General features: G+C 35.7%; 3 protein-coding genes across 3 annotated transcripts; 2 read left to right on the top strand and 1 right to left on the bottom strand.

Annotated features, from left to right (window-relative positions):
- Positions 1-15: 15 nt before the first annotated feature.
- Wdr92 (dynein axonemal assembly factor 10) lies at positions 16-6,923 on the top strand. The gene is made up of 8 exons (XM_019045769.2): positions 16-329; positions 1,199-1,299; positions 2,255-2,385; positions 2,819-2,920; positions 3,334-3,449; positions 4,114-4,248; positions 5,470-5,567; positions 6,016-6,923. The coding sequence occupies exons 1-8, from the start codon at positions 156-158 to the stop codon at positions 6,221-6,223; spliced, it is 1,065 nt and encodes a 354-aa protein (XP_018901314.1). The 5' UTR covers positions 16-155; the 3' UTR covers positions 6,224-6,923.
- Positions 4,801-12,027, bottom strand: LOC109033242 (JNK1/MAPK8-associated membrane protein). The gene is made up of 6 exons (XM_019045770.2): positions 11,424-12,027; positions 10,021-10,233; positions 9,251-9,420; positions 7,888-7,964; positions 6,575-6,803; positions 4,801-5,124 (listed from the first exon to the last, which is right to left on the bottom strand). Exons 1-5 carry the CDS (start codon positions 11,654-11,656, stop codon positions 6,597-6,599), a joined length of 900 nt encoding a protein of 299 aa, XP_018901315.1. The 5' UTR covers positions 11,657-12,027; the 3' UTR covers positions 4,801-5,124; positions 6,575-6,596.
- A 151-nt stretch (positions 12,028-12,178) lies between these two features.
- csul (protein arginine N-methyltransferase 5) lies at positions 12,179-27,892 on the top strand. Its single transcript, XM_019045768.2, has 12 exons — positions 12,179-12,321; positions 13,145-13,242; positions 13,919-14,037; positions 15,210-15,427; positions 16,383-16,480; positions 17,546-17,843; positions 19,702-19,910; positions 21,321-21,443; positions 22,308-22,483; positions 23,301-23,504; positions 24,580-24,761; positions 27,584-27,892. The coding sequence occupies exons 2-12, from the start codon at positions 13,154-13,156 to the stop codon at positions 27,737-27,739; spliced, it is 1,872 nt and encodes a 623-aa protein (XP_018901313.2). The 5' UTR covers positions 12,179-12,321; positions 13,145-13,153; the 3' UTR covers positions 27,740-27,892.
- Positions 27,893-27,936: the final 44 nt, after the last annotated feature.

Here is a 27,936-nt window from a genome sequence, read left to right as displayed (position 1 = left end):
TCCACACACTTGGCAACGTTTTTGTTTACTTTTTTACAACTGTTTACACGTGTTGCTACGACTCCCGTAACATTTTAGTTATTTTCCAATTTTCCCTTTTTTATTGCATTGAGTCAAATCTTTTTATCATCTCTCGTACTCCAGTGATTCAGAATATGGATAGCCCTCAAATTATTTGTCATTCCGAGAAAAGTGTGAAATACTCCTTATTTGACTGTTGTTGGATTCCACGCTCTGCTAAATTTGTGGCCTTAGGTTCAGACACGCAAAGCAATGGTGTTATGCAGATTTATGAAGTTCAAAATGCAGATCCTGTCATGATCAAAGAGGTAATCACAGCTATTCTATTCTAATGACACATCGAGTACACCTACAGCATATCGACAGTGTAAGTCCGCAATCACATATCTCATTTGCGGTGTCTGAAAATCTCCGCTTCTATGTTATTTTTAAAGGAGAAGAAATTGACATAACTTCTTGAACTTTATCCAGAATTTTCTTCGCTCAGAGAAGAAAAACCACGGCAGTTTCATAGAATCTCTGTTTAGTAATTTTCCGTTGAAGAAATAAAGTATGACAGGAAGTTTGCAATGCCGATATGTAAATATTAGGAAGGCTCGACCGCATCAACGATGGAATCATGCGCCTCCTCATCAATCGTAGTGAAATCTGCGTGTTTTTGCTCAAAATGACAGCCTCTGTTTGTGAATAAAGGCCGCAATAAATGGCTAACTTTGTTAATTTTGGACTCAACGAGTTGAAAATTATTAAGTTCTAGAGGCCAGCTTGAGAAATACAAAAGCAAAAATCTCTCTGAACCCCTGGTAAAATCCAACCGGAAGAGTGGAAAAGAAAAGAAAAGGTTCGACGAGGCGTAACTCTGCATTAATATTATAACGGAAATCTACAGGTATGAGCAGTTGTGTCGCCATTAATATGCCACTTCAGTCTGGGTTTTTGTCATTCCGATTCATGGTAACCTCAAGTTAAAGTTACTCATATGGAACTTTATCTCATACTAAGGAGCCAACCCTGTCATGCGCTGTCTCTAACTCAGTCAGTGTCAATGTGCGAAGTCTTGAGGTTACACTTAAAATTCTCTTTATTTTTATCATCCATCGCAAACTAATTATTTATATAATTTAGTAAAAATTTAGCAAATTCCTGTACCTAATTCATCTTTTCATTTTGGTTTCAGGTCAAAAGCAGCAAGTCTTTTAAGTGTGGAACCCTTGGTGCATCGTCCTTACAATCAAGACATCTAGCAACAGGATCTTTCGATGGAAAATTAAATATATGGTGCGCAAAAGCAACTGCAGATAAATTCCTCTCTACTTTCTAAAGTTCAAGTTCATTAATTTCGAACTACTTGCAATTTTCTACCCATCCAAAAAAAGACTTAAGTCGTCAAAAATTGTCGTCAATATCTGATTGGAGCAGAAGGGAACCTATGCGATTACAGTGTTTTAAAAATTGTGCAACTTCTTCTATGCTTTCAAAAATACTAAATCTATGTATAGTAATAAAATTTACACAATCATTTAACTTTAATTTCAACAATTTTTGCTGTATTGAAACAAAAACTATCTGCCATTCCAGGCATTTTTGTATTGTAAGCACTGACAAAGATACACAAGTTTTACAACACTGCAATCCCATCGGTTCTCCTTTGCTAAATATGATCCATTTCATGAACTTTTAAAGTTTCAATATTTAGGATACATACTCAATAGAACCTCACCAAATAATGTTTCACTTTCTTCCAGCCATTTTAAGATTTTTTGTCAAAGCGTCGCTTTACTTTTGAGAATCTCAGTTGAGGAGAGTTCGATGCGGGCAAAGCATTTACCCTCAGCTTGCTTAATAGAATCATTTGAAATATCAAAAAGTATTTGACGCAAAAAGATAATTGGCTCAATAGCGTTGACACAATTTTTACCAGGCTAGAATTGTGACAATATGTTGAAATATTATGTCGTAGCTTTGTTGAAATATATAAGCAGGAGTAAAATCAGAGAACTAAATAATGCCAGAAGAGAATCATAAATCAGTAACTTATAAGTAGTAAACATGAGACCATTGAAGCAGACAGGTGAGTTTCTAATGAAGGAGGGAATCCCATTCAGCTAAACTTTGAAGGAGAAGTTCATCCAGAATTCTGCTAGGTACTTAAATTATGTTTAGTTTTCAATGTGTTTCACTTATCCATGTATTTTCATTTCCTTAAATTAATCAACAGAATTTTTTATTACAGGGACCTTGAAGATCCAAAACATCCTATCTACACAGTTGATGCGCACAATGAGATAATAAACACTATAGATGGCTTTGGTGGAACAGCTATTGGTTGCGGAGCTCCAGAAATTGTCACAGGAAGTAGAGATGGTGTGTGTAACCTTTTTAATATTTGCTGAAGACATCAATGAGTAATCTAATAACACTCTACTGACTCATTATGTAATTCTTAGTGTTCCTCTAATTATGCATTGATATTTTTCAGAAAATGATAAACTTTTTCAAAAATACTGCACTATCCTTCGGAATAAGAATCATCCATTTTGCACACAGCTGCCTGTTTGTGGGAAGAAAATACAGAGTGTATCCAACCTATTAGTTTCAGAACAAGTGCTTCTACTGGAAGTGCTCCAAACAGTTTCTTTTCTGTTTGATAACTACTTGTACCCATGGATAGTATTTTCATAGCGTTTAAAATTTTGCATGAACTTTGGAACTTTTGAATCTGTTTTTCACCTTCAAATCTGCTGTACAGAAACCTCGTTTGAAATTTTTTTCTCTAAAATTAATTGTTTTTTCTCAGGTTCTGTAAAAGTTTGGGATCCGCGACAGAAGAACAAGCCTGTAGCGGTCATGGAATGTGTTAATAACGAAGAAAAGCGTGACTGTTGGTGTGTTTGCTTCGGTAATTATATATTCACCCCCTGTTTTACCTTTTTTGACTGTATAGTATTATTTAAAAAACCACTCTATGCCAATATAAAGCATCCACCACGCTTCATTTGGTATCTTTTATTATTTTTTATTTTAATTTTGAAAATTGATTTTGTAGGTATATAATCTTACTCAGTATTCAGTTTTCACATCTGTGAAGTCCTGTTTATTTTTAAAGCACGTGCAAATTAATAAATATGTTTTCTCAGAAAAGCAGTTGCCATCCCTCCTAGCTTGTTTTTTTTTTAAGTCAAACAATTCTCCTTTATAATGCTTAATGCACATGATAACACGATTCTCGTTTGAGAAATCCATTTTGGAGATCTAGAGTTCGATAGGAGCTAGATTTTTTTTTCATCAATGCCTTTCTTTGTTTTGTGCCAGGGAACTCTTACAATACAGAAGAAAGAGTAGTCTGCGCAGGCTATGATAACGGAGATGTTAAACTTTTTGATCTGAGAAAGATGTCTACACAGTGGGAATGTAATGTGAAAAATGGGGTGAGTTCATTAATTGTGGATTTAAAACCTTGAAATCATTGAACACATACTTTTTTTACTCTTGGTAATCAAGCTTATCTGGAATATTGGAGATTTGTGTTTGCCACAAGTTATTTAGGGGCCATTCAAGTTAAGGGTAAGATTTTTGGCTGAATTTTTTACTCACATCCCCTCTACTCCAGGTAAAAAATATTTGAAACAACTCATCAGCCTCCCTTTTGAACTGAATAAAACTAGTCTGACTCTCCCCCATTTCTCAGCAAATAATTCATAAAGCCTGAAAGATACATAATCATAAATATCGATTGTGAAACTCTTGAATAACTGAATAATTGGACTGCATTTTGCAATTTGGAACTATAAATTCTGGTTCGGTTTAAAAACAACGTATTTGCCGTTAGTTTCCCTATGCATATAAGTGTTTTTTCAAATGAGCCAGAATTTATAGTTCCAAATTGCAAAATGCAGTCCAATTTTTAAGAACTCTGAATAATTATTGAAACTCTCTGTATATCAAACACCAGGCCTGTGAAAATGTAGTTTCGGTTCTTGGACCCTCAAACACAGATTTGTGCCTGAAGGCGTTTCTTTTAGGTGGTCCCTTATAGTTAGCTTTTACCCTCTTTGAAAAAGGAAAAATTTTTTTACAGCCTTAATTTTGCAGGTATGTTGTGTAGAGTTTGATAGGAAAGACATCAGAATGAACAAACTAGTTGTTACCACATTAGAAGCAAAGTTTTTCGTCTACGATATGACTGTCCAGCATCCTAAAAAAGGTTTCTCTAGACTTTCTGAAAGGGTAAGTTGAAGGACTTATAATTACGAACTTTTACACACAAGAATAAAGGTACTAGACATAATCTATCTAATATTGAAATTCAAGACCAAACAGAAAAACCAATTTGTGGAATTTACATTCCCAGAAATTTTTCCTCTTTTCCTTGCATGCAGAGACCACGTTGAGCCAGCATCAACCAGTCAAATCCTCTGGTGTTTGACCAGTCAAATTCTCTTGGCAAAAGGCAGTGTAATTAAAAAAAAAAAAAATCTTAGTGGAGGTTTTGATCTAAGGTTAAGGAATGTCGGAAAAGAGTCAGGGAATTCAGAAATTTTCTAGTTGGGGAAAAGCAAAGGTCAGGGAATTGAAAAAAGAAAAAACTAAGGCATTCACGCCTGAATTTATCATTTTCTTCTTACTTTTATGTGCATTGAGTATGGATCATGCAATCTTTAATGAAAGCTTTGATGCAACAGGCCAAACATGGTTTTGATGTCCTCGTCTTTCCAAAAGTTTTGAGTAGGATATTTTCACAGGTTTATGATGTGTTGCAAATTCAAAAACATGCACCAGTTAAAAAACCAAATATTTATTCAAAATCTCTGGAAACAAATATCATAAAAATTATTTTAACGACTATTTACCTAACAACATTTGCTTTGCAAATCATTCTTATATTTGATCAATTTTAACTCTAAGTAACTTATCCAGATTAACATTTTTGGGATGCATGTTCGAGGAAATTTTTGTCATCTTTTTAATATTCCTAGCTTCTGCTCACGCTAAGTGGTATTCACGCTGTCAGTATTCTTGTTTAAAAACACGACTCCAACATTAAAATCAGTCTTTTTCCAATGGGTTTGATGAATTTCCCATCCAATCTACTCCACGGTTGAACTGGAAAAAAAAAAAGAACACTTCAGTTCCGCCTCAACTTTGAAATATTAGTAAACAATTCAAGTAGGTAACCTCAATTACTATAGATCTAGGCAGAGAAAAATACCATTAAAACACATCATTGCTTGCAAAAGGTAGAGCAAAGTCTATTTACATAGGGAAACTATCCCTTGCTTCTCTGCCAGAGAAACGTGGAATTTAAATTTTGACTATCTTTTTCTACGTCTGTGAAGACTCAGCAAGATGGATAGGATCTTACTTTGCATTTGTTAGGACAAGAAAATGTTTTATAAAAGAATCTGTCATGTTAATTTTCATCTGTACATTGTTTTCTTGCATTTTAAGGCTCATAAGTCGACAATTTGGCTGTGTAGACATTTACCCCAGAATAGAGATGTGTTTATCACTGCTGGAGGATCTGGCACTCTCTGCCTTTGGAAATAGTAAGTTTTCATCCCTTTCCTTTTCTTTTCATAAACTTATCATTTTCCAATTAAGTTTGGTGATAATCTGAACAAGCAGTGAACAGTTATTTGTTAGTGATAATACATTTTCGGAATCTAAATTATTTGCCTATGTCAAAGTAAATTTGAACCAGTAAATTTACAAATATACTGAACAACACAAACAATGCAACAGACTGAAAAAGGCAGAGGTGGAATAACAAAAAAAATGCTGAGGCTCAAAAATTGTGGATATTTAAAAGACTGGTACATTTCAGAGTCCCGTCAATCCCTCAACACTTGGGGTTGTTAGGACTCCGAAACGTTTAGACCTCTTTAACCACTACAATTTTTACACATTGACAAACTAATTGTTGTATTTTCCCCCCAAATTAACTTAACGACTGATGTAGAGTTATTTTTCTATTTTCTTTTTTCAATCTTTCAGTGACTATCCAGGGAAACGATTCAAAGAGGACTCTGATGGACTCAAAGAAGGAGTCATGGGAACTATCAATCTGTTGAGGAACGTTGAACTATCTTCTCAACCTATTTCAAGTTTCAACTGGAGCCCAGATAAGTCTGGACTCGCAATCTGTACTTCTTTCGATCAAACTTTAAGGATGTTAATAGTCACTAAACTGAATACCCTTTAAGGCTGGAGAATATTCAAAATACACCAATTTAGCAATTAAAGACCATGGTGAAATCTGTAAACTTGTAAGAGGTATGATACTTCTTGATGAAAAACAAGGAAAACTAGGGACAATTTCCTGATATTAAGATAGAAAACACCCAATAACTAAGCTGCCGGGTTACCACAGAGTGTGTTATGAAAGAAGTAAGTAGAGTTCTGTATGAGGCACGGGTAGCACATGCCCTCGTGTATCCCGAGGCTTATCTCAGAATGCACTTAGTGCTCTTCTCTGTAACAACGCTGTAAGGCTCTCCAGCTTGACGGTTGAATGGGATACAATGATGCAAAGAGTTTTCAAACTTGTTTTTACCTTTCATGCCTGAGTGCTTCGCTCAAAGATTTGATGGGTCGGAAAATTTGGAGGTTAAAATGTAAAAAAGGGCAGGGAATGGCACCAATGAAAGCAATGCAGTGTGGTAGATAGGGTTGGTCATTTCGGTGATGCTTATAAGGCCGTACGCATGGAGCATCCAATGACACATAAGAATAACAAAATTTCGAACATCCGTTATAGTTGACATGACTAGCTCTTTCATGGACTGAAACATAAAAAATGTAATGCACTGTAATATTTGTCTGTTAGCTCATGAAACATGTTTATGGTTGTTCAACTTTATTGAGTGGAATAATTAAAACTACATATTTTTTTAGAAGTACAATTAATTCTTGGTTATTTCTGTATTTATGGACTTTGACCCTGCTCTTATTAGGATTCTATCTCTTATTTTATTCATCTAGTATCTGCATAAGACTACTATGATATTATCGATTGGATCAACCATGCATGGTTTTAGACAGCATAGGATCAAGTTTCTATGATGGGTGATCTGTATGCCTTTCAAAAGCAACTTAAATTACAACTTTTAAAACTGTTGAGGCTCAGTGGGTTCTCAATTGAGAGGAAAAGCTACACAATTACTAGACATTGGAAAATTTCGCTTTTATTTTCCCCCGATTTCGCAGTTATTTTTCCTGGATTTTGCTGTTATTTTTCCTGATTTCGCCGTTATTTTGGTAGCGTTTATTGCGTTTGACAGCTTAAAATAAAGCTTTAAATTTTACTTAACAAGCCATTGCCCAGTTTCTCTCTCTAATCCTATTTTATAGAAGAAGCACTTTATTCTTGATAAAAAAAAAACAGCTGTTGCTAACTTTTTAAAAGCACTTTTTAATTTCTTATTTTGAAAAAAAGCGCGGCAAATTTTGTCTTACACACAAACATACGTAAATATCGCGAAAACATAGGGATTTTGCGGATAAATTTGGATGATTTCCCGGTAATTTTGCGGATTCCGCGATAAATCCGGAAAATGGCCGATTTCGCAATATTTCGCTTTATATTTTCATGATCAAGGGGTTATGACCGGTGCTTCTGTCTGGTTTTCAGATTTCTAAGCACACTCTAAAAATTTTGCGGCGAATCCGGCGGCGAAATTTTCCAAAGTCTAACAATTACGAACAAAAAGTATCTGTATGAATTATTCATATCGGTATACCTATGTTTTTATAAAAAATGAAATAATAAAATCTTGATTCACAGAAAATGTTTATGTGTAGAGTTTTAGAGTCTACTATGGAAAGAAAAAAAAAAACAAATATATACTTGAAAAATTGATTACTTACCTGGTCCAGTTTAAATGCAAAATGAATTGCGTTCGAGATCACAGATAAAATGATTAAAATATATGGGAAGGTATAATCTGGAAAAAAGATAAGGATAACAAGATTTTAAAAGATTTAGTAAAGCTTTGAGAAAGAAACTACAAACCTATGAAAAAAGGTATCTTTATGAATGATCTCTCAACACAGCAAACCTACCTAGATGCAGTTTTTTTTTTTGTTTTTTTAAATTACAGCAGAATTTATAATAAAGTTTAGAGTTATAGAGTCAACGCCATAAAGATGGCAATCGAATAATATCGTCTACCCACAGACTGACTATTTTGCAGAACAAAGAGAAAACTTCGTAAGGTTAAATTTGCAATTAATTCATGCATTGAAGCGCTCCCCTGCAGAATTGGGAAACAACTAAAATAATCAGCTTGCGTACTTCAATTTCATACTATAGAATGCGGCAAAGTTAATTGTCAGTTAATTGTTTGTTAGCCATCGATAAGCAACTCTATAATTCAGGAACTGCATTCACTGTCAGTTATTTTCTTCAGCAATCATTTCGGATTTTGGATGATAGTGTATTTTTTTAAAAATGATTTCACTCTGTTTTGGGAGAAAAATTCTCACAATCATCATTCAAAGGCTACTTGATTCTTATCTTTTTGTCGATTCATTGGAGAAGAAGGCAAGTGGCCTTCAACATGACAACAAAAGAGATTCCTCAAAATTAGGCGAGAGAGAGTTCATAAAAATTTAATCCTCTAATTTGTTGAAGAACAATAATTTAAAATGAGAATGGGGCACTTAAAAAGGTGTCAATTTAAGAATTATTATGGGTTTTCTCTTTAAAATTTCATGTTGAAAACTGTCAGCGCAACAAAAATAACTTACACTTACTCCTGACCAAGATCTTGATGTTACCATTTAGCCGTCGTCACAAAAAATTTGAATTTCCTGCTCACAAGATAAACCAGAATGAATCAATTGGCACACTACGACAGCTTTGGCAGGCTTCTCAATCGAGCTGTGTTCCTCCTCCACCCTGTGTTGTTCAAAGTGTTAACAACTAGCATCTGCTGAGCCGAAGTGCCAAGGTTAAAAATGCCATATTTTCGTGCTGTCAAGGCGGTTACAGTGAAATTTAGTTTGCAATTTGACTCAAGTAAATTATGGTTTTTTTAGGAGCTGGAAGTTTTAATTGATGCATCAAAAAACATTCATATCTTGGTTGGGAGTTACTTTCAATGATTCTTGTTGCACAAATTGTATTCTCCATGAAATCTTGATGAGAAAACTTACTTCATTATGCTTAAATTTGCACCTTAGCTAGCATTCCCTTATAATTTGACCACTTCTAATATTGTATACTTACAAATAATTCCTCCATAGACCGCATGTAACAGGCCCAAGAATGGATAGAAGTAAAGACCTGCATAGATGCTGGACTTTCCATAATTATCAAGTATTAAAGTTACTAAAATTGGCCGAACCACCAGAAGCATAAATATTCCTAACAGGTAGAAAATAAAGACCATTGTGTACCTGTTCAAGGACAGAAAAATCACAACCATTGAATTAACACAAACCTGCATTGGTCACAGAAAAGATAAATTTGCACTCGAACTCCCTCCAAAATCCTATCAACTCTCGTTAGAAACTATTTAAGTTGTAATGGGACACTTTGATGGTCAATGGATCTTCAATTAAGAGATGGGTTTTAATTGCTGATTGAAAACCAGAGTACGATTGCTTCACAATGTGACTTCAGAAGGGAAGTTGTAATAGCAGGAGTATACTTCTTTTGTTGCAGACCCATCTAAAATATTGAGATCAAAATTTTTTTATTACAAAATCACGGGAGTCTTTTTGGATGATGCTACCCGCTTATGGGATAGTATGCAGGGCTATGCAGTTTTGTCATGAGTAATGACAAATAGAGTATTTTTTAGAGCATAGTAACTTAGCGTTCTGAGTGGTACTATCATTTCTACTGGTCTGGAAGAATCAACTGTCGAAACATACTTTTTAAATCCACCCATGTCTATTATTTTTACTTGAACTCTCATTTCTCGTAAGTCAAATGTTTTTTACCCCATAAATCAAAAATTGTAAAAAAAAGTATCAACTGTTTCTACAACTTACAATGGATAAACTGCTTCTTGGGTGCAATGAAGTACAATCTCATAGTTAGGATTCGGATTGTAAAACAAGGTGTACCAATCTGCAAAGTTTGTGATGGGGCACGAGCGAATAGTGAAAGATCCGAACGGTTCCACCATGAATAGAGTGAGAGCAGCGGCCAAAGCCACCTCAACCAATGCAATGAAATGCAACCAAAGGGAACCTTTGCTGAAACTGGAAATAAAATGCAAAAAAATAGGAAAATATTACTTTCATGAATGCTTTGACGAAAGAATCTTCAAGTTCATAACTTACATACACACTTCAACCCCTGACGAATAAAACTCTATTTTTTTTTTTTTTTTTTTTTTTTTTTTCTTTCTTTTTTTTAATTTGTTTTCCTTACCATTTTTCATGACAAGAGCTCTTTAGAAAAGCAATCATGTTTGCAAACAAATTTATTTCTCACCAAGCGTTGGCAAGCTCAGGGATACAACTTTGTCTCCAACCGCTAGCGAGTTTACCATGGCATTAAAATAAAATTATTTGGCTTGAGTTTACCATGTCTCATGTATGTGCTTATCAGGAGATTCAAGAATGCTCGGAAAAATCTGATTTTATATCTCATTTTCTTCATTACACTTAACTAAAAAATAGCTCATTTTAGGTTTCCGGCATCATTCTCTGTTTCTATTAGTTGTTGCATAGCGGTACTGAATTAGACCTTCTCCAGAAATGAAGACAGAAAATTGGTTTCAAACTTTAGAGCAAACAAAAGTAGCAAAAGCTGCTTGAAAATGTTTTACTCAAGCCTAATTAACCTGAATAGAGGTGATGGCGTTCTTTTCGAATAAATTGATTTCGAAAAATCGATTCGATTTTAAAATCGGATGGAAAAAATCGATTTTCTTCGATATTGATTTAAAACACTTAAAATTCCATCTTCGACGCCAAAAACAAAATTTCTACTAAAACTGAACTTGAATTGAAACTCAAGTTTCGCAGAACTTAGGCCTTTTTGTGCCACATTAATTTAGGAAATTTCGATTTCTGCTCAAAAAATCGATTTCGATTAAAACTTGGCAATAAAAAATCGATTCGATTTTCTCGATTATTTTTTCCAAAAAATCAATTTACCGACATAATCGATTTGATATTGCCGTCACTACTGAATAGTCCGAAACATGCAGCCACAATGGGAAGCAACCATGCATATTGTTCTGAGGCAACCAAACAGTTTTTCGAAACACTTTCCTCAGAAGCAATTTCATCTGTTGTATAAGATGTGAATGATGCAGAAACGGCTTGAGTTATTGAATCAATTTTAAACTGAATTAATACAGCTTTTATTTGCATTTTTGACTAAAAATATTTACATGCCATTGATCTCTGCGAAACCAGATAGCAGTTCCTGGGAGACTTACCTTCCTCTGAAATGCCCTTTGTTTCCAATACAGAACCAATGAAATATCAGTGGTACTAGAACCATGAAACCAAGATACAACCAATCGTAGAAGGAGGGAGAGCCTTGACATGGTTCACAGATAGATGAATTCGCTTTGAATCCTCTAGGACACGGACCACACGAGCTGTACGTCCCATTAGAGAGCAGTACCCGACCACAATAAACACCAGGACAAGATAGTTTATCAACCATTTTACGTGAAATTCCTTTGATGGCATAAATGAACCATCTCTATTGCTATCCAAAGTCTTCGGATAGGGGATAACTGGCGCTCATGTCGGGGCTCCTTCGCTAGGAGCAAAGATTCTCATCTGCAACGATGACACTAACTGTTTAAATACTTGGTAGGAAAAGAGGTGAGTAAATATAGAAAGTAAATGATAGATTGCAATCACAACTTAAAAAGTTATTCACTGTAAAACACTAAATTCAACTGATTTGTAAATTAAGTATCTTGGTTTGTTTATTTGATCAGCTGTTCACATTTTTTAGGTTAGAATAAATAATTTACCAGGGGGAAAAAATACTTCCCCTTGTGGTATAAAATAATTGTTTAGTCCAAGTCTCCGATTGACATTGATTCAATTATATTTAATTTAAAAGTAAAGGAAAAATACAAAAGACAGACTCGTATAAAATTAAAGATAAAAATACAGTCAATTTCTACTGATAATGAATTTGATAGAGAAACTAAGATTTCAGTATCACGGCAACACTGTAACATTGTTGTGGTTTTCGCCTAGTTTTCGCGTGCGCGCGTGTGTGTGCAAAATTGCCAAAAAGTAAGCCGGCACGTTGCGAGTGGAATCAAAAGCAATTTCAATACTTTTAAATTCTTCTCAGATCGTTGAAAATTGGTGAGTCCTTTTTCCAATTAAATTTTTACAAACAGAAGTTACCTACAGTTCAAACCACCCCATGAATCGGTATCCAAAGCTGCTCAGTTCTTAGCTTGATGGATGGCGTTATCACCGAAGTGGTTTTTTTTCCCTCTATTATCAGCGGGCATTCGTCCTAGTCCCTCAGTATACAACAAGATAATACATAGAATTAATACAGTATCCTCATCAAGCTGTATCAATTCTACTATGTGTAATTTAATTGGGGATTCTGTTTAATCCAGAGTGGCCAGTTCGACCGTAGCCTTTGAAGTGTAGATGGTACTTAGCATTGTATCAGTTACTTTCATTCCGCAGGGACAGTATAGCACAGTGGAAGTCATGTATGGTATTATGAGAAAATGTAAATATTGACTTTAAGACCTAAGTCACTAGATTACTATACACCTCAGTTTCTACACATAGAAGTGCACCAGTGTTTGGAGCAAAATGTTCGCCGAGGAGTCAATTACTGGTTTTAGATTTCAAAACAGGAAAATACCAAAGACCTCTGGTGTATCATTTAGGATGCCCTTGACCCGTTTTGCTTTCAGTCCCACAGATGAAGAAGATTTCATTACTTTCCTTAGAACTACACATCGAGATGAAACCTTTATCAGAGTAAGTTGAGTGATGTTGCCTACTCAAATTAAATCCAATGATCCTTTAAATGCAAATCTCCTAGATGAAATTCTTAGGATGCACGCTTTCATTTTTTGGTGGGGATTTCCTCATGAGGCACTTTTAATCTTCATTTAAAAATGTGATTTTTACAAGATTTTGTGTTTTTTCTTTTTTGCAGCAAGTGGTTATGTCGAATAACAAGCGTTTGTCTTGTGGTCGAGATTGTTTGCCATGGTGTGATCTACGTGAAACATTAACATATATTCATGATGAAAGGTTAGAGAACCCTCACTTAAATCTAATTGTACACTATTAATTTATTTTGCTATAGTTACTTAATTCAAATCAAAGTTACTATTAACACTACTGTCTAAAGTTGTTTAAGTTCCATTGCTTTATTTGCTGTGTTTTAATATTTCTGAAAGGATACAATACTTGAGGAGTTTAGAGAACAAGGCGCTTAAGTGTAGTTTTTCCTATTTCAAAAAAAAAGTGTTTGAAGTTTCGAATTTACATGCATCTTAATGGCGGAAAGAAAGTCCAAACTGACTCTTTGATGCTTAAAAATTGGAATTTGGGGACAAATAATTTTTCCCAAAATATGTATTAAGACTAGTCCTCCTTGAAATCATTAAAATCTCAATTTTTTCTAAAAGTGCACTTATGCACCTTGTCCTCCAAGCCCTTCATTTGTGAATAACCAATAACTTTGCGTTTGCTCCAGTTGAAGAGCCTACAGCCATAATCAATAAGTATATCTTGAGGCTCTCTTTTTCATACACATTGACTGTTTGCGAAAATGGTATACATTTTTACATAAGTTACTGCACATAGACATGTAAATGAAGATCTTTGCATAATTTTTCTCTAGAGGGTAACTGTAACCATCTATGCAATTTTTTCAAGCTAAACGATGAATTTTGAAACCACTGCTGTTTTTTGTCTGTTCTAGTTTTGATTTTGCGAATATCCCTTTGTGTCATCCACGATTTAGGCGAGAATTCATCTCTGGTAAAAGCATGACTAGGAAAGGTCCTTTCACCAGGCCTGATATGTGTCTAACTAGTTCAGGTTGGTTACAGTACATTATTTTTACACTGTGGATTTTCCGAAGAAAAACAAATGTCTAAAGAAAGTTCCACATTATTTGTATTTTCATCTTTCCACATTTAAGTAAAAAATGGCAAAAAATGTATTTTTTTAAAAATAAGAAGACAAATAAGTAATTTACAACTTCAAGAAACGCAGTTTTCTTGTCAGATGTGTAGCATTATGCATTTCTCGAGACTTAGGTTCTCTTTCAGCACAAATTTTACAACATCCCACGTACAACAAACCACATCGATAATGATTTGAAACACAGATTGCTTCAGTCGGAAAATGTGTATATCCATATCATCCATTGCAATGTTTCAAAATCACTGATTGTGTTTCATTTTTTGTCAAGGAAACCAGCTGAAATACCCTATCAAAATTTTCTGTGAATGAAAGTGAATATTTTGAGAAAATTCCAAGAGAGTTTCCCTCGAAAAATTAGACATGATTCAAGATTTGCAACATTTCGTTTGAAGGTACACATTTTTTAACTTGATCGAGCTCTCTAGTCAATAATGCCGACTGTAACAAATCTAAAATGATTCTGTACGCTTTCCTCTCAGTTTTCAGATCATTATCCAAGATTATAAATCATGGATTGTATCAATCTTATTTTTTTTAATGAAAAAAAAAATGTTTGGGTCGAAAAAAATGAAACTTCTTTCATTTTATGCATAAATTAATTTGAAGCACTAAAAAAGCAAGGAGGATCAAGTATATGTCCCCCGAAAAAGAATTACTTTGACTACTGACAATCGGAACATTTTAAGTGGTTGCTTCGCCAAAATTAGGTCACTAGACAAGGTCTTTTTTTTTTTTTTTTTTTTTAGATTTTTATTTTGTAAACTTCCAAAGGAATTATATACAATATCTTTACAATGTAATAAATCAGTATACAAGAGACAACAGAGTAGTTTCTTAATTCTTGAAAGAAACGAAAGGTAGACAAGGTCTGATTTTGAAAATAATATGTAGGGGGGACAAAATAATAATATAAAGAGAGAGAAAATATGTAAGTAATGTTGTGCTTTAACTAATACTATGTCTTGCGGCCCATTGATTCAAAGAGCTAATTTTCTCTGCTGTTTGTGTCACTTAAAATTTTGATCCAGCTAAATTTCTTTTCTTCTTTCTCGATCTAATCACAGACTGGAATTCTATGGTGGTTGGAAAGATTTCCCCATATATCACACTGGATTCTATCAATTCGAAAGCGAGGAAGCTCAGTCAGGAAACTCTTGTGCAAGAACTTATGTACGCTGCTCATCTTGGACTGCCTGCTGTTACTTTCCGCCTCACGAAACCTGACAACCCTAATTTAGCCCGATATATTTTCTCCAAAATCATACCTGGTTGTTTCTATCAGGTAATAATCTCAAAGAAACTGTGGTTTAGTTTTATTGTTCGCTCTGCATTTCCAGAACCTTGTCTTTCAGTGGGCACAATCTTTTCTGAGACTGTTGTTATCATTCTTGGACTCAGCGTTAAACACCCCCCCCCCCCCCCCAAAAAAAAACCACTAGAATCAAGGACCTTTTTTTTTCTAGATATGGAAACCTGCATCCTTTTACAAGACTGAATTTGCTTATTCATGGCAAATAGCTCTACCATTACTAGCTGAATAGCTAAATGTGATTAGGTTGCAAGGGTTTTTATGGATTAATGGGGAAAACTTGCCCTCCTGAAAACCTTATCTGATTATTTTATGTTCAGGGGTATTTTTTTTGTCACAAGCATTACATTTTGACACTTTAAAGCGTCGTAAAGAGCTAATCTGGAGTAAAAAAAATTCAAAAACATCTTTAAACCCTTGCCAAAGGGGTCCCCCCCTCTTATCCCTCAAAGTTTCAGTAAAAGAATGAAACCTTGGAAAGAGCCATACAAAAAAACAGTTTCATGGACATCACAAATTTAAGGCCTCTCTTTGCAATGTCCATGATGCTCTATTTTCCAATGTAGCTCTTTCTGACGTTTAATTCTTTCAATAAAACTTTGAAGGAAAGTAGGACACCCCTCTCGTTAGGGCTTAAGGATTTTTTTAAAAAATTTGACTCCAAATAATTAGCCCTTTCCAACATTTCAAAGTGTCAAAATGTAATGTCTGTGATGAAGGAAAAATGACTTTAGGGGAAGAGTAAATTTTATGTTGGAGGTCTGATGGAGCTTGTTACGCAATTTTTTACGTGTACTAGTTTCCTGGAAAATTATTTTTTTTCAAAAAGATGTATTTCTCAGCTCAGAGGCATTTGGAAATATCAAGTTCCAAAACGTTAGGAAAGCAAATTGTTTAAGGATTGTATGATTTTCGAATATTTTTTCAGATTTGGATTCAAGTACCACTAGTGAGTCCAGCTGTCACAGCCAACAGCTACAGATCCAATCCTGAAGAAATGAGTCCTGTTACTGACACATGGCATTGGTAGGTTGAAAGTGTAATTGTTAATTTTCATCCTACCTCTAAGAGAATTGTAAGAATCGTTTTGGGACAGATGTCTCAACCAATTTGAAGAAATGAAGCATATTTTTGTTACCTGCCGGCCGAGGTGTCACAAGCACTGTGTTAACAAACCTCTCGAACTTTTTAAGTTTTTTACAAAAAAATTAATGAACAGAATCTTTTTGAAATTTTATGTAATATTTCTTTTGTCAATCAAGATTAACCCTAACATTTTCATGAAAGTATATGCATGGGTTTTACAGAAAAATTAAAACAATTTTGAGTTGTCTGACAACATAGCATTGAAGCTTGAGTAAGTTCAGTGATACTTTGGCCAGAAGATGACAATATTTTGCTCTTGTTTCTCCTGACAAAACTTCTGCAGACGTGTGAAAACTATGTGCGAACGTACGGGATTCCCATCGCCAACATATTGAGCTCAGCTGTGTCAGATTTCAACATGATCAAACCTTACCAGAATATTTCAGCTGAACTTACCTCAAGAGGGGATGCCACCTTTTTTCTTCATGTGGCTTTTAATCATTCTTCTCCAGTAATTTTAAAAAATCTTTATCCTCCTCTCCTTCAGCACCAACTTCTCCGTGACTGTACTTAGAAAATAGACCTGAATGCTAAAAAAAAAACTCAAAAGTTAGTAAAAAAAAAAAAAAAAAAAAAAAAAAAAAAAAAAAACTGCTGCCTAGAAGAGTGTTTCGTTAATATTCCGTAAAATTTTCAAACTAGATTGAGGTCATGGTGACGTCAGGATTGCAATTCTAAAATCCTAAGTTTAAGGGGAAGCAAAAACAAATTTTGTTAGACTGTATTCCTAGTTTAGTATAATCTAAATAAAATGTATTCATTCACACTCTAATAGTGCTGAAATAAAATAACTGATCGCAACATGTCCTTTGGATCACTAGAAAATTTTTCCTCCACCTAACTGACAGAAGTTACTCTGAAAAGATTGTCGAAAAAAACTAAGATTACTTTTACCTTTCCTCATTACCTCATTATACTTATTCATCTGCCTATTTTTCATTTCAGGTGGAATAATTTCAGAAGTCTTTGCAACTCAGAAAAAAAACTAGGACTTGTTCTTGAAGTATCATACGAGAACCCGCCAGCTGAAGAAATTAACCGATGGCTTGGCGAACCAGTAAAGGCGCTGGTTGTCCCTACGGATATTTTTCTGACGAACAAAAGAGGCTATCCTGTTTTATCCAAATCACACCAAAGTTTGGTTAAAGCTTTCTTCAGTCTAGATGTCCAAGTGATAGTTAGTGGAAATAGTCATCATGTCGCAATTAAGCACTATCAGCAGTACTTAAATTATTTGTACCAGGTATGCTTTAACACTGATACTCTGAATATTTACAGTAGAACTTCGTTTAGTCGGAATGCATCGGGACCAAGGATTCAGTCCAACTTCGTGGGGTTTCAGAATGGAACGGACTTTGACGTATTTTGTTCCGCAATTTCGAATTTCGTGCCAAAAGCGCGGCTAAACTACTCCACGTCGTAACAACACGTCGAGCGCTCATGGCCGCTACTGGAACCATTGAATGAAAAGCTCTATGCGCTGAAAAAGGCAACTAAAGGTTGTATTTCAGTCATTCCTCTAACTTCAAGGCCTCCTAAAACTGTAAGGAAGACATTGGTTGAGGAAGCTGTAAAGTTATGGGATAGCGCGGCGACCGGTGACCACCAATCCCAGAAAAACGTGGCATGAGTCCGCACTTTGCTCTGATGATCCTTATCTTGTGCAGAAGCCAACCATTTGATGCTGAGTGAATGATTTATGACTTCTCTGGACGGAGGGTGCGCTGATGTCATGGAGTGGAGGGTTTCATTTCAGTTTGACTGCATAGTAATCAAGGCAGCACTGTGCTGCAGCGTGGCGGGTGTGGCGCTGTCACTTAGCTCCCACCTTTAGTGCGGCGTAACGAATTTGCGGAGAGTTATGGGAATAATGAAGATGAGAGACCGATGAGGAAAGTTCCGAGTTAGTGGAACTTTTTATGGTATCTTTTCAAGTTTGGGACCAAAAAATTTTACCAAGTCAGAGGGTTTTCTGAGTTAGCCGGATATTTTAGCATTGCTGAAATAGGCAAAAAATCGAGACGGAGTTATGATTACTGAGTTGGGGGGGGGGGGGGGTGTTCGGACTTAGTGAAGCTCTGCTGTACTTGGCAGGAATTTTTTCCTCTCAGGAATCATACTTCATCGAAGCCAAGTCTTCCCTGAGTTTTCCTTTGTATCAGGATTTAATTGTGGGAATAGATTCTGGAACTTTTTTAGCTTTTATTGATTCTGTAATGAAAGGTTTGTTTGGATCAAAGAAAAAATGAGAGCTGTAATTTGAAAGAAAGGCAATGTGGCACTTCTAACTTTCAGAAGCTGGGAGGAGATCTTGTCTAATTTCATAATAGTTCCTGACAATTTCTGCTTTTGACCAGTACCAAAATTTTTAGCTCTTACAGGCTAATATTGTAACTTGAGTGTTTTTTTTTTCCTGTGAAATAAATCAAAAGCCTAGAAAAATTAATCTATTAAGTACAAATTAACAAGGTTAACAGCTGTACATATTTGACCTTTCTGCATGGCTTAAAACAGGGTTTCCACAGTTATGGAGTACTAGGAAGACTAGGAAATATTAGTGAATTTTTATAAGTCTAAGAAAATCTGGAAATGTCACGGATGATAACAAAAGTGTCAGGGATACTAACATGTGTCAGAGAGAAATTGTTAAATCACTTTTTTTGCTCTCTTGAACGGATTCAACGTTTCAAATATCAAATTTCCGGTAAAAACTTTTTCAAATTTTATCTTTTTAACCATCCGAGATATCGTATAAAGCCAGGGAATTTAATTTAAATGTGTTAGGGAAATGTTGGGGGAAAACATTTCGATGGTGAAAGTACAACACCACAAACAGTGTTAAAAAATCTCTAATCCTGTTTTATTTTTTGAAGGCTTAACAAATCAATATCACTCCTTGAGTTTTCACAGAGGAAAAAAAATCACAGAATTTTCCAAGGATTGACGTTCAGCAGTTTTCCATTTGAAAAATGAAGTATAATGACATAATAGGATATTTGCAACATTGCAAATCAAAATATGTGGTCTGGTAGTTTCAACGTCGATTTTCTCAATTCTGTGGCAACTCGGTTAAAAACTGATTCATGAATGCTTCATTTCAGTCGGCAATCCAACATGATCCTGTGACGGTTTTTGCCACTGGTTACGAAGACTACTTGCAGTGTCCTCTGCAGCCGCTCAGTGATAACCTGGAATCGCAGACTTATGAAGTGTTTGAAAAAGATCCTATCAAGTACAGAGAGTATCAGAGAGCAGTCTACCAAGCTCTTCTTGACAGAGTTAGTGAGGAAAATGCGAGCACAGTTGTCACGTAAGTTTACTCTTTCTGAATTAATCCTCTTTCATAGTGCTCTGCGACAACCAACCACTGCAGTCTTCCCCCCTCCCAAAGCACTTTAGAAAAGACACTTATCAGCATTAGCAACAAATTCAAGCATCTCCTTTGGCAGAACTTCTTTTGTCATCATGTTAACATCGCTATACTAGACTAGCTGTTTGGTCGTGATGTCGAATACTATATCCTTCTCCACTTCCATTATCCGACGCACTCTACTATGACGGACCCAATCCCTTCTAGAAGTTCCTGCCAATCTCCTCCGGAAATCCTTCGTCATTACTCATGGCGTATCCTGTGTTTTAATTTTTTCTTTTTCCACATGAATGCGCACTGAAGAAAACGATGAACTTGCGGCACTTTTTTTCAGGTGCACATGCTTTCGAAGTAAAGTATCCAAAACAACAAAGATAGTAAGATAGCCCCTTCTTCCAAATATTTATTGTTTGCTGGAAAATAATCTGACATAAATTATATTAATAAATCTGTGAAAAGTGATCCCATCACCCCGGAGAAAATTTTCCTTCAACTTTTTGCAAATGCACGAAGGAAGAAAATCTGGACATTTTGGCGCAAGTTTGACCCTAAAATTTCAAAAATTGACGGAGATATTAGCCCTGGAGAGTTCTAAGACAAAAATTATTGTTTGTAGAAAAACGTCGTTTAAGTGTATATGAATAGTTAATACAAAATTTCTCACAGAAGGTAAGGTCCCTTTTCACTGATACAGTCACAAATCATCATCCATCAATGTTGAAAAAATAAAACAAATTATGCCCAGCTGCCCTGTCCTGATATTATCCATTGAATAATTCTCTGTGGGCTAATTATTGAAATTGATAGACAAAGAAGACATAAGAATCATGAAGCCATCCTATAGGTTGAAATGTGTGGTTCTTATAGACTTAGAGAGAAAATTATGGACTAACTGTAAGGTCTCTCATGGGTTGCCGTTAGTTAGTCTACTACTTACCTCCTTTGTCAATTGCAACCACCCACTTCTATCAGTAGGATGCCTCCAAATCCTTTTTGTCCTCTTTTTCCGTTGCTTTGTCTACCAATTTCAATAATTAGCCTGCTGCACTCCGTTTTTCAAAAGACAGAACATGCTTGAAACCCAATCTATGTAGTCTTGTATAGAGAAAGCGTTACAATCTCAAAATATAGCCTATGATCAGTCAATCAATTATTCTGAATTTCATTCGCAATTCGTTGAGTCTATTAAAAAATATTGGAAACCGTCTTGTCTTTTAAAACCTGAACTTCACTGTATTACTTATTTTTAACCATGTTCATTTAATGTAAGTGAGACTGATTTCAAAAATAAGTTCAATAATTCTCCTCTCATTACAGCTTCTGTTAATTATTTGTTAATTTTATTTTCAGTGTGGTCATGGTACTTGGAGCAGGTAGAGGACCTCTAGTCCGAGCATCTTTGAACGCAGCCGAATTAGCAAACAGACTGATTAAAGTGTATGCTGTTGAGAAAAATCCCAATGCCATTGTCACGTATGTATTTTGACAGTTTTTACCCCTACACATCCACCCAGAGGTATCATTACTTCCAACATGGAACCTGCCAATTATTTTTTGGAGACATTGGTCGCTTACGTTAAATCAGGCAAAAAGCTTTGCTGCGTCCAGTCGAATATGACTGAACAATTTAAACAAAGAATGGCAAAGAAAAATAGGTTTGCGGATGGATCCTGTCGGTGACGACTTTTCTCGGAACTGACAAGTGGACGTGTTGAAACAGATTCCACTCAGCCTCCATTGCTATAAATTAGCAAGCATGGATGTGTTCCGGCAGCTTAATTGGACTTGGTCCAGTTTTTTTGGGCTTGAAGAAATATTGACACTGAAACTCCCAAACCACATATTTCGTTTTGGTGTTTTATAACCTTCACCCTTATTTTATTTTTTAAAGGGGAAGAAAACAGTATTATCACTTGAAGTTTTTATCAATTTTTTTTCACACAGAGAAGAAAGGCAATCAAAGGCAATTCTTGAGAATTACTGTTGAGTGGATTCATATTTATAAAATAAAGTATGATAAGAAGTTTGCAGTGTTGCAAATGAAGATAATTGTTTGGGAGTTCCACTGTCAATATACTTATATTACAACAATAAAAAAAAAAGTTAAACGAAGAGTCAATGATGTCATTAAAATTTGCAGTATCTATGATATCTTGCCTTTAAAAGAGAATTCCTGTTGGATGTTAGTTCCAATTGTTTTTGACATAACTTAGGGTCGCACCGAACATGTGTTTGATTTAAAACTTCCCTGCACGCAATGAAAGTTTATACTCTGAGAAGTTTTTTACATTTTCACTCCACTTTTGTTTCTGAAAGCTAACTCTTCTATTTTTGTAGGTTAGAAGCACATTGTGAAGAATCATGGAAGAACCAAGTAACTGTGATATCTTGCGACATGCGTGATTGGAATCCACCTGAAATGGCAGACATCATTGTGTCGGAACTTCTCGGTTCGTTCGGAGACAACGAACTCTCACCTGAATGTTTAGATGGTGCTCAGAGACTTCTAAAAGGTATACAAAAAGCTAATGCAAACCTTGAAGATACTAACGTTTTTTCTGTTGGTGACTTCATCCGTTCACTTTCAAGCTGGTTCTAATAACTGTTTTTTTAGTCAGTTGCTCCAAGCCAAAAGGGTCACAGTAACAGGCATTTCGAACTGCAAGTTTTCATTTCATTGCTGTACAATAGAGGTGGTGCCTGCTTTAATTACGCAATCACTAATGTATTACCATGGAGCACTAATCATTACTTATTAATCAACTGAGAGAAAGTGCTAGTGTTTCAGCAATCAACGGAAACCGTCGTTTGTGATATGCAAATTTCACTGTTTTTCAAGCATGTTTTTCTGACCCTGACAACTGAGAACTTTCTCGATGAAAGGTCGTATGAGGCTTGCAATGCTGTTAAGATTGTGCAATTTTTCATAGCATTTGCAGCAAATGAAATTCATTCACAGTGGACCCACCTTGACACAACAGTGAGGAAAACTTCGGAGAAGATTCTGGGAAAAATTGATGGCAGAGCTTTTGGATTAGCTTCTTGTAGTAAAAAACGACATTGCACAATTTTAGCAGCATAGCAAGCCTCTTACGCTCTTTTACTGGGGTAATTCTCAATTACGCTAAAACACATTAGCAGGGAATGTGTTACATTTTTTTTTTGTAGAGCACTGATTCCATGCAGATTGATTGCTCATCATATTCTTGACGTTTTTACTATATCTCAGACCTGTGATATTTTTCAAGCTCTTAAATTTACATTTTTTTTCTTGTTTCACATAATTATGTTCTCGTGTCTTAGTGTAATAATTTTTTTAAACGATTACAGAGGATGGGATTAGTATTCCATCCAGCTACACCTCGTTCTTAGCCCCAGTACAATCTTCAAAATTGTACAATGAAGTTAGATTAAGCAAAGATATTGGAAAGTTACCAATTAGCCAATTTGAAACTCCATATGTAGTCCACCAAAGGAACAAGTACACAATCAGCGGATCTCAAGCTTTGTTCACATTCCACCATCCTAATAAAGGTAAAGAAAGGATTTGTGATTTATTTCTCTCGTTCTTCAAAATTTTTTCCACTCATTGACTTTTCAAGGGCCTTCACATTTCTGCATATGAGGACTTACATGTAACAATAGGGGATGTCGAGTTTTCACATTGTGAGAAAATCGCGTTTGAAGTTTTCGAGGCTTTGCGCTTTGCCGTTCGTAGAAACGAGAGGATTCTTCTAAAGATTTTCATGAAGAGCAACTCTTCCTATAAAAAATACACGTTTTACGATCTATGTAAGTGAAAAATTGAAGGAGTAACAGCGATTTGAAAAAAATGTGACATCCGCTATTTTTACTGAAAACACTTTTTTATGCATGAAACAATGCCATCAGTAAGGGTACGGCTGATGAAACGACTGAAATGAACCAAAAGAATGTCAATGCTGAGTCATTCAATCGCATTGAACAAAAAACTAAACCGTCCGTAACTTCTACATCAAAAATAAGGAACAAATTATAAAATCAGTTAAAAATTCGTCAATTCCGGCAAAACGGTCTCGGTACATATCGTTTGAGTGTCAGTTGCAGCCCGTGGCCGGTGCACGGGCAGTTATCACAATTGCATTAGAATCTCTGCGGTGTCCTGCCGCGCCGGCCGAAGAGAATACTGAGAATAGTGGATTCTCATATCCGCTGTTTTTACAAATAACATGGTTTTCAGTTCATATCTCGCGGAAAAATTACGCTGGAAGTCTGAAACTTTGCACAAGCATTCCTAAGGGCTCCAGAATTGGAAAAAAGCGTTTGCCCTAAAAATGACGGATGTCAGCGACCGCTTTTGTTACATTTATGTCCTCATATGACTGATTACAACTTGCTGGTATGAATCAAGGTCTCAAATAGTATTTAATTGATATCCAATTTTGTTCCCAATTTCTATAGGAAATTAAGAAACAGACTGACTTGAAGGAATTAGGTCTCTGGAAAGAGATTCTCCGGAAAATGCTTTTCCAAATAATCTTGAAACATCAAGTATATTGTTTAAAATTTTTAACATGCAGAATTGTTCCAGACATCATTTATATTTTCTTCTTCCTTTTTTATTTTTCAGTTGAGAAACCTGACAATACGAGGTATGGAACTTTGAAATTTGACATCACGCAAGATTGCGTTCTTCATGGTTTCGCCGGTTTCTTCGAAACTGTCTTATACAAAGATGTCCTATTAAGTATAGTGCCCGAAACGTATTCTACTGGTATGATCAGCTGGTTCCCAATCTTCTTTCCTATCTTGGTAAGTTCAATTCTTTCTTTTCTTGGGTATACATTACCTGAACCGCTGACAAAGTTTTTAAGGATCAAAAGTTCATAACTTTGGTAATTGGAGGAGAATTTTGTGGAAAGCTAGTGGATAGGTACTTGAAAATGTGGAAGCATCCCTGGAACAAACCACCTAACTTTACTTTTTGAATGTGAAGAAGTGTCAACCTAATACTGAAAAAAAGTATCAGAGGAAAAGAATTTTGATCTCTAAAGTTGAATCATATCTTAGTTTAAGCGTATCTACAATTCCCACGTTACAAATCTTTGCTCATGTTTTCAGTGGCGTGGCGTGCTTTGCAACATATCGATTGATCGACCATTTAAACCTATGGAAAAGTATCAATAAACAAGGTGTTTGCAGCGAACACCTTAATAATCGATTATTTACCACAGCTTCAAATGGGGAAATATCGATAGATCGCAAAGCACTCCACGTCACTGCATGTTTTATTAATTTATAATCAGACCGTCTCCCAGTTTTTCTCTTGAAATTTTCTCTTACTGAAAAATACTCTCAGAAAATTGTAAGGAAAGATTTTGATTTGTTTCCTATTATAAAAAGTGAAACACTGTCGGATATCTTGAACCATCACCATGGACGCACACATTTTTCAACTTCAAACTATCAACGTGCTGCCATAGAAATAGAATTGTTGTCAATGAATCTAGGAGGATTTTATCAATTCTAAAGAAAATTTTAAAACACATAAGTAATGAGAGAGAAAGCCCTCCAGATACGTGGATGGAGTTAAGCAAAACACTTACTTTTTGGTGTTTCCAATTCTCACCTCCTACTTAAATTTTTTGGAAAAAACCAACCAACATCCCCTCTCGAGAATTCTTGCAATTTTTCTTCCTTTTATGAAGGTTATTTTCACATAAGTATAAGCAAAAATAAGTAGCTTCCAAAAAATTAAAATAAGTGATAGATTTTGAAACATGGAAATTTAGTGTGACTGTTTTGCTTAGCTCTATCCACAAGATTCTTGCTTAGTGACGGAAAGTTTGCTCGTCCTCTCTGCTGAGGAATAAAAGGGATTCTTTGAGGACAGGGCAATAAATGAATCCCAGCGCAAGGGGGGGGGGGAAGTGTTAAGGGGTCAATCATGTAATGGTGGAAGAGTGCGGTAAAAGAATTTTGCCATTCTTGCAAAGAGAATCAATGCTCTGACCGCCAAGAAATTCATTTAATGCCTTGAGGCAAATTTTCGCGAGTGGATTTGTTTGAAGTTTGTAACTTACTGCCAACCTTCGTTACAACAAATCGAAATTCCCTTCAGGCGATGGTGCGCTTACAACATTAGGTTTTCATGCTTACAGCAATGATGACCACATCCAAAGTTCTCGACCCATCTCCTGAAATGGCTGGAAAAGCGGATGGATGCAAACGTTGGCCAAAGCTCATTAAGCAGCTGAGTTTAGTTCTTAGTCGTATTTTGTTCGCCACAACAATTGTTTCCTGTTACCGATTTTGTGTTATTTGCGTCACTTTTTCACAACCAATGAGAGCAAAGCAGCTAGAAGTGAGGTTAGAAATCTTGTTAACAAAACACAACAGTTTCGTAACATAGCTCTGAGGACGTTCCGATTGTTTCGCATTTGTTTCGAAACAATGTCGCAAAACGTTGCCAAATTGTGCAAAATAATGAAACTAATAAAAATAGGCCACGCCCCTTAACATAAATAACATTCGAACAAAATACGACTGTTACGAGTTGTTCTGAGTTGTTTCGTCGAACAAAATACGACTCTTGACAGCATCAGAGCGTTTTTCTCTTTTGGTTTGCAACCCTGCCGATCTGGTTGAAAAAGTCGACCAGATCCAGTCGCGAAAATTTGGCTTTGGAGTAATCATTAGACATCGAGAAAATTCACGAGAATCTGTCAGTCCACGCAGAGATACTTCGGCTTTAAGAAAGTGTATCATTCTCATAAGAGAAATTTATTGAATGCAAGAAAAAGAATCGCCTCTATGGGGTGGGATCCATTGAGTCTTTTTGTGACCTCTGAATGGGTTCTGCGAGTAGCATGGATTGGCTGCCAGTAAGGGGATGTAATCAGTGTTCGAAGCGCGTAAAAAATCGACCATGGCGCCTAAAAAATGAAGGCTCTGCGCCAACGTGACCCCTCAAAATTGCCCCTTAAAAATCTGAATTTTCATATTAGGTGATTATTCGAAATTTTCAGCACCACAAGTGAAAGCTTTTTCTCTTCTTCACGATTTCATCATTTGTGGTTTTGTCTTCCCCAAGTTACAGCTACTTACTAGATCTGTTACGAAAACATCTTGCGTCTAACTTTTCACTAAATGCGCCGTCATATGTAGGCAAAGAGTCAATTTGGCCCCTAAATAATCTTCAATGGCGCCTAAAAATCGGGCTTGATGCGCCACATGGCTCCTAAAAAGCAAAGGTGAGTTTCGAACACTGATGTAATAGTAATAAGAGTTGCGAATCATAACGTCAGAAATCAGTAAATGAAACAGAGTTTATCCAGTCTGAGAACTTGAAGTACTAAGATATGTCAGGGAAAAATTGTTCAACTAGCTCTAGTGGCTGCTCAGCATGTATTAGACGTTTTAACAACAAATGTTGTGAGTTAAGCTTTGGACGAGGTGATTTTTACATTTAATCATTCCGCATATCCTCAAACGGCAGGTAATTATATGAAAACTTATGTGAGAATTTCATTTTCTGAATTCTGCGGTAACTCTGATGAAACAAGGAATAATATAATTGTTTGAGTAGACTTGATTTTTTTATGAGGGCCTCACATGTTTCACTTCATTTTCAGGAGCCAATTCAATTAAAGCCTTCGGATGAACTAGTCGTACACTTTTGGAGACTTCTGAACAAAAAGAATGTTTGGTTTGAATGGACAATATCTAAACCAGTCCCTCTGCCGATTCACAATCCTAATGGGCGTTCCTACACGATTGGGCTCCTCTAACAGTAGGAATTTTGACTGATTCTTTACCGTTTGGTTGACCTCACATAAAACTAAAAGTGTCTGTTTTACAATTGATAAAAAGAAAAAACTGCGTGCGCATGTAACTTAAGTGTTTATTTCTTTGAATAAAATGTACCTTTGAAGTGTGCTCAACATCAAATTAATAACTGCTCTGCAAAATAACAGCCATTTGTTTT

The sequence above is a fragment of the Bemisia tabaci genome, chromosome 10 (genome assembly GCF_918797505.1).
Source record: "Bemisia tabaci chromosome 10, PGI_BMITA_v3".
Classification (NCBI taxonomy): domain Eukaryota; kingdom Metazoa; phylum Arthropoda; class Insecta; order Hemiptera; family Aleyrodidae; genus Bemisia; species Bemisia tabaci.
The sequence above is the reverse complement of the archived record's forward strand: the minus strand, read 5'-3'. Positions and strand labels throughout refer to the sequence as shown.

Excerpts from the sequence above, each read along its gene's own strand:
- csul (XM_019045768.2), top strand. The coding sequence starts at position 13,154 with ATGTCGAATAACAAGCGTTTGTCTTGTGGTCGAGATTGTTTGCCATGG. Across the intron at positions 13,243-13,918 it reads ACATATATTCATGATGAAAG|TTTTGATTTTGCGAATATCC; the intron begins GTTAGAGAACCC and ends TGTCTGTTCTAG. Across the intron at positions 23,505-24,579 it reads ATTCCACCATCCTAATAAAG|TTGAGAAACCTGACAATACG; the intron begins GTAAAGAAAGGA and ends TTTATTTTTCAG.
- Wdr92 (XM_019045769.2), top strand. The coding sequence starts at position 156 with ATGGATAGCCCTCAAATTATTTGTCATTCCGAGAAAAGTGTGAAATAC. Across the intron at positions 2,921-3,333 it reads CTGTTGGTGTGTTTGCTTCG|GGAACTCTTACAATACAGAA; the intron begins GTAATTATATAT and ends GTTTTGTGCCAG. Across the intron at positions 4,249-5,469 it reads TCTCTAGACTTTCTGAAAGG|GCTCATAAGTCGACAATTTG; the intron begins GTAAGTTGAAGG and ends TTGCATTTTAAG.
- LOC109033242 (XM_019045770.2), bottom strand. The coding sequence starts at position 11,656 with ATGGTTGATAAACTATCTTGTCCTGGTGTTTATTGTGGTCGGGTACTG. Across the intron at positions 10,234-11,423 it reads AAAGGGCATTTCAGAGGAAG|TTTCAGCAAAGGTTCCCTTT; the intron begins GTAAGTCTCCCA and ends TTTTATTTCCAG. Across the intron at positions 6,804-7,887 it reads TTGCATTTAAACTGGACCAG|TCCATGAAAGAGCTAGTCAT; the intron begins GTAAGTAATCAA and ends TTTATGTTTCAG.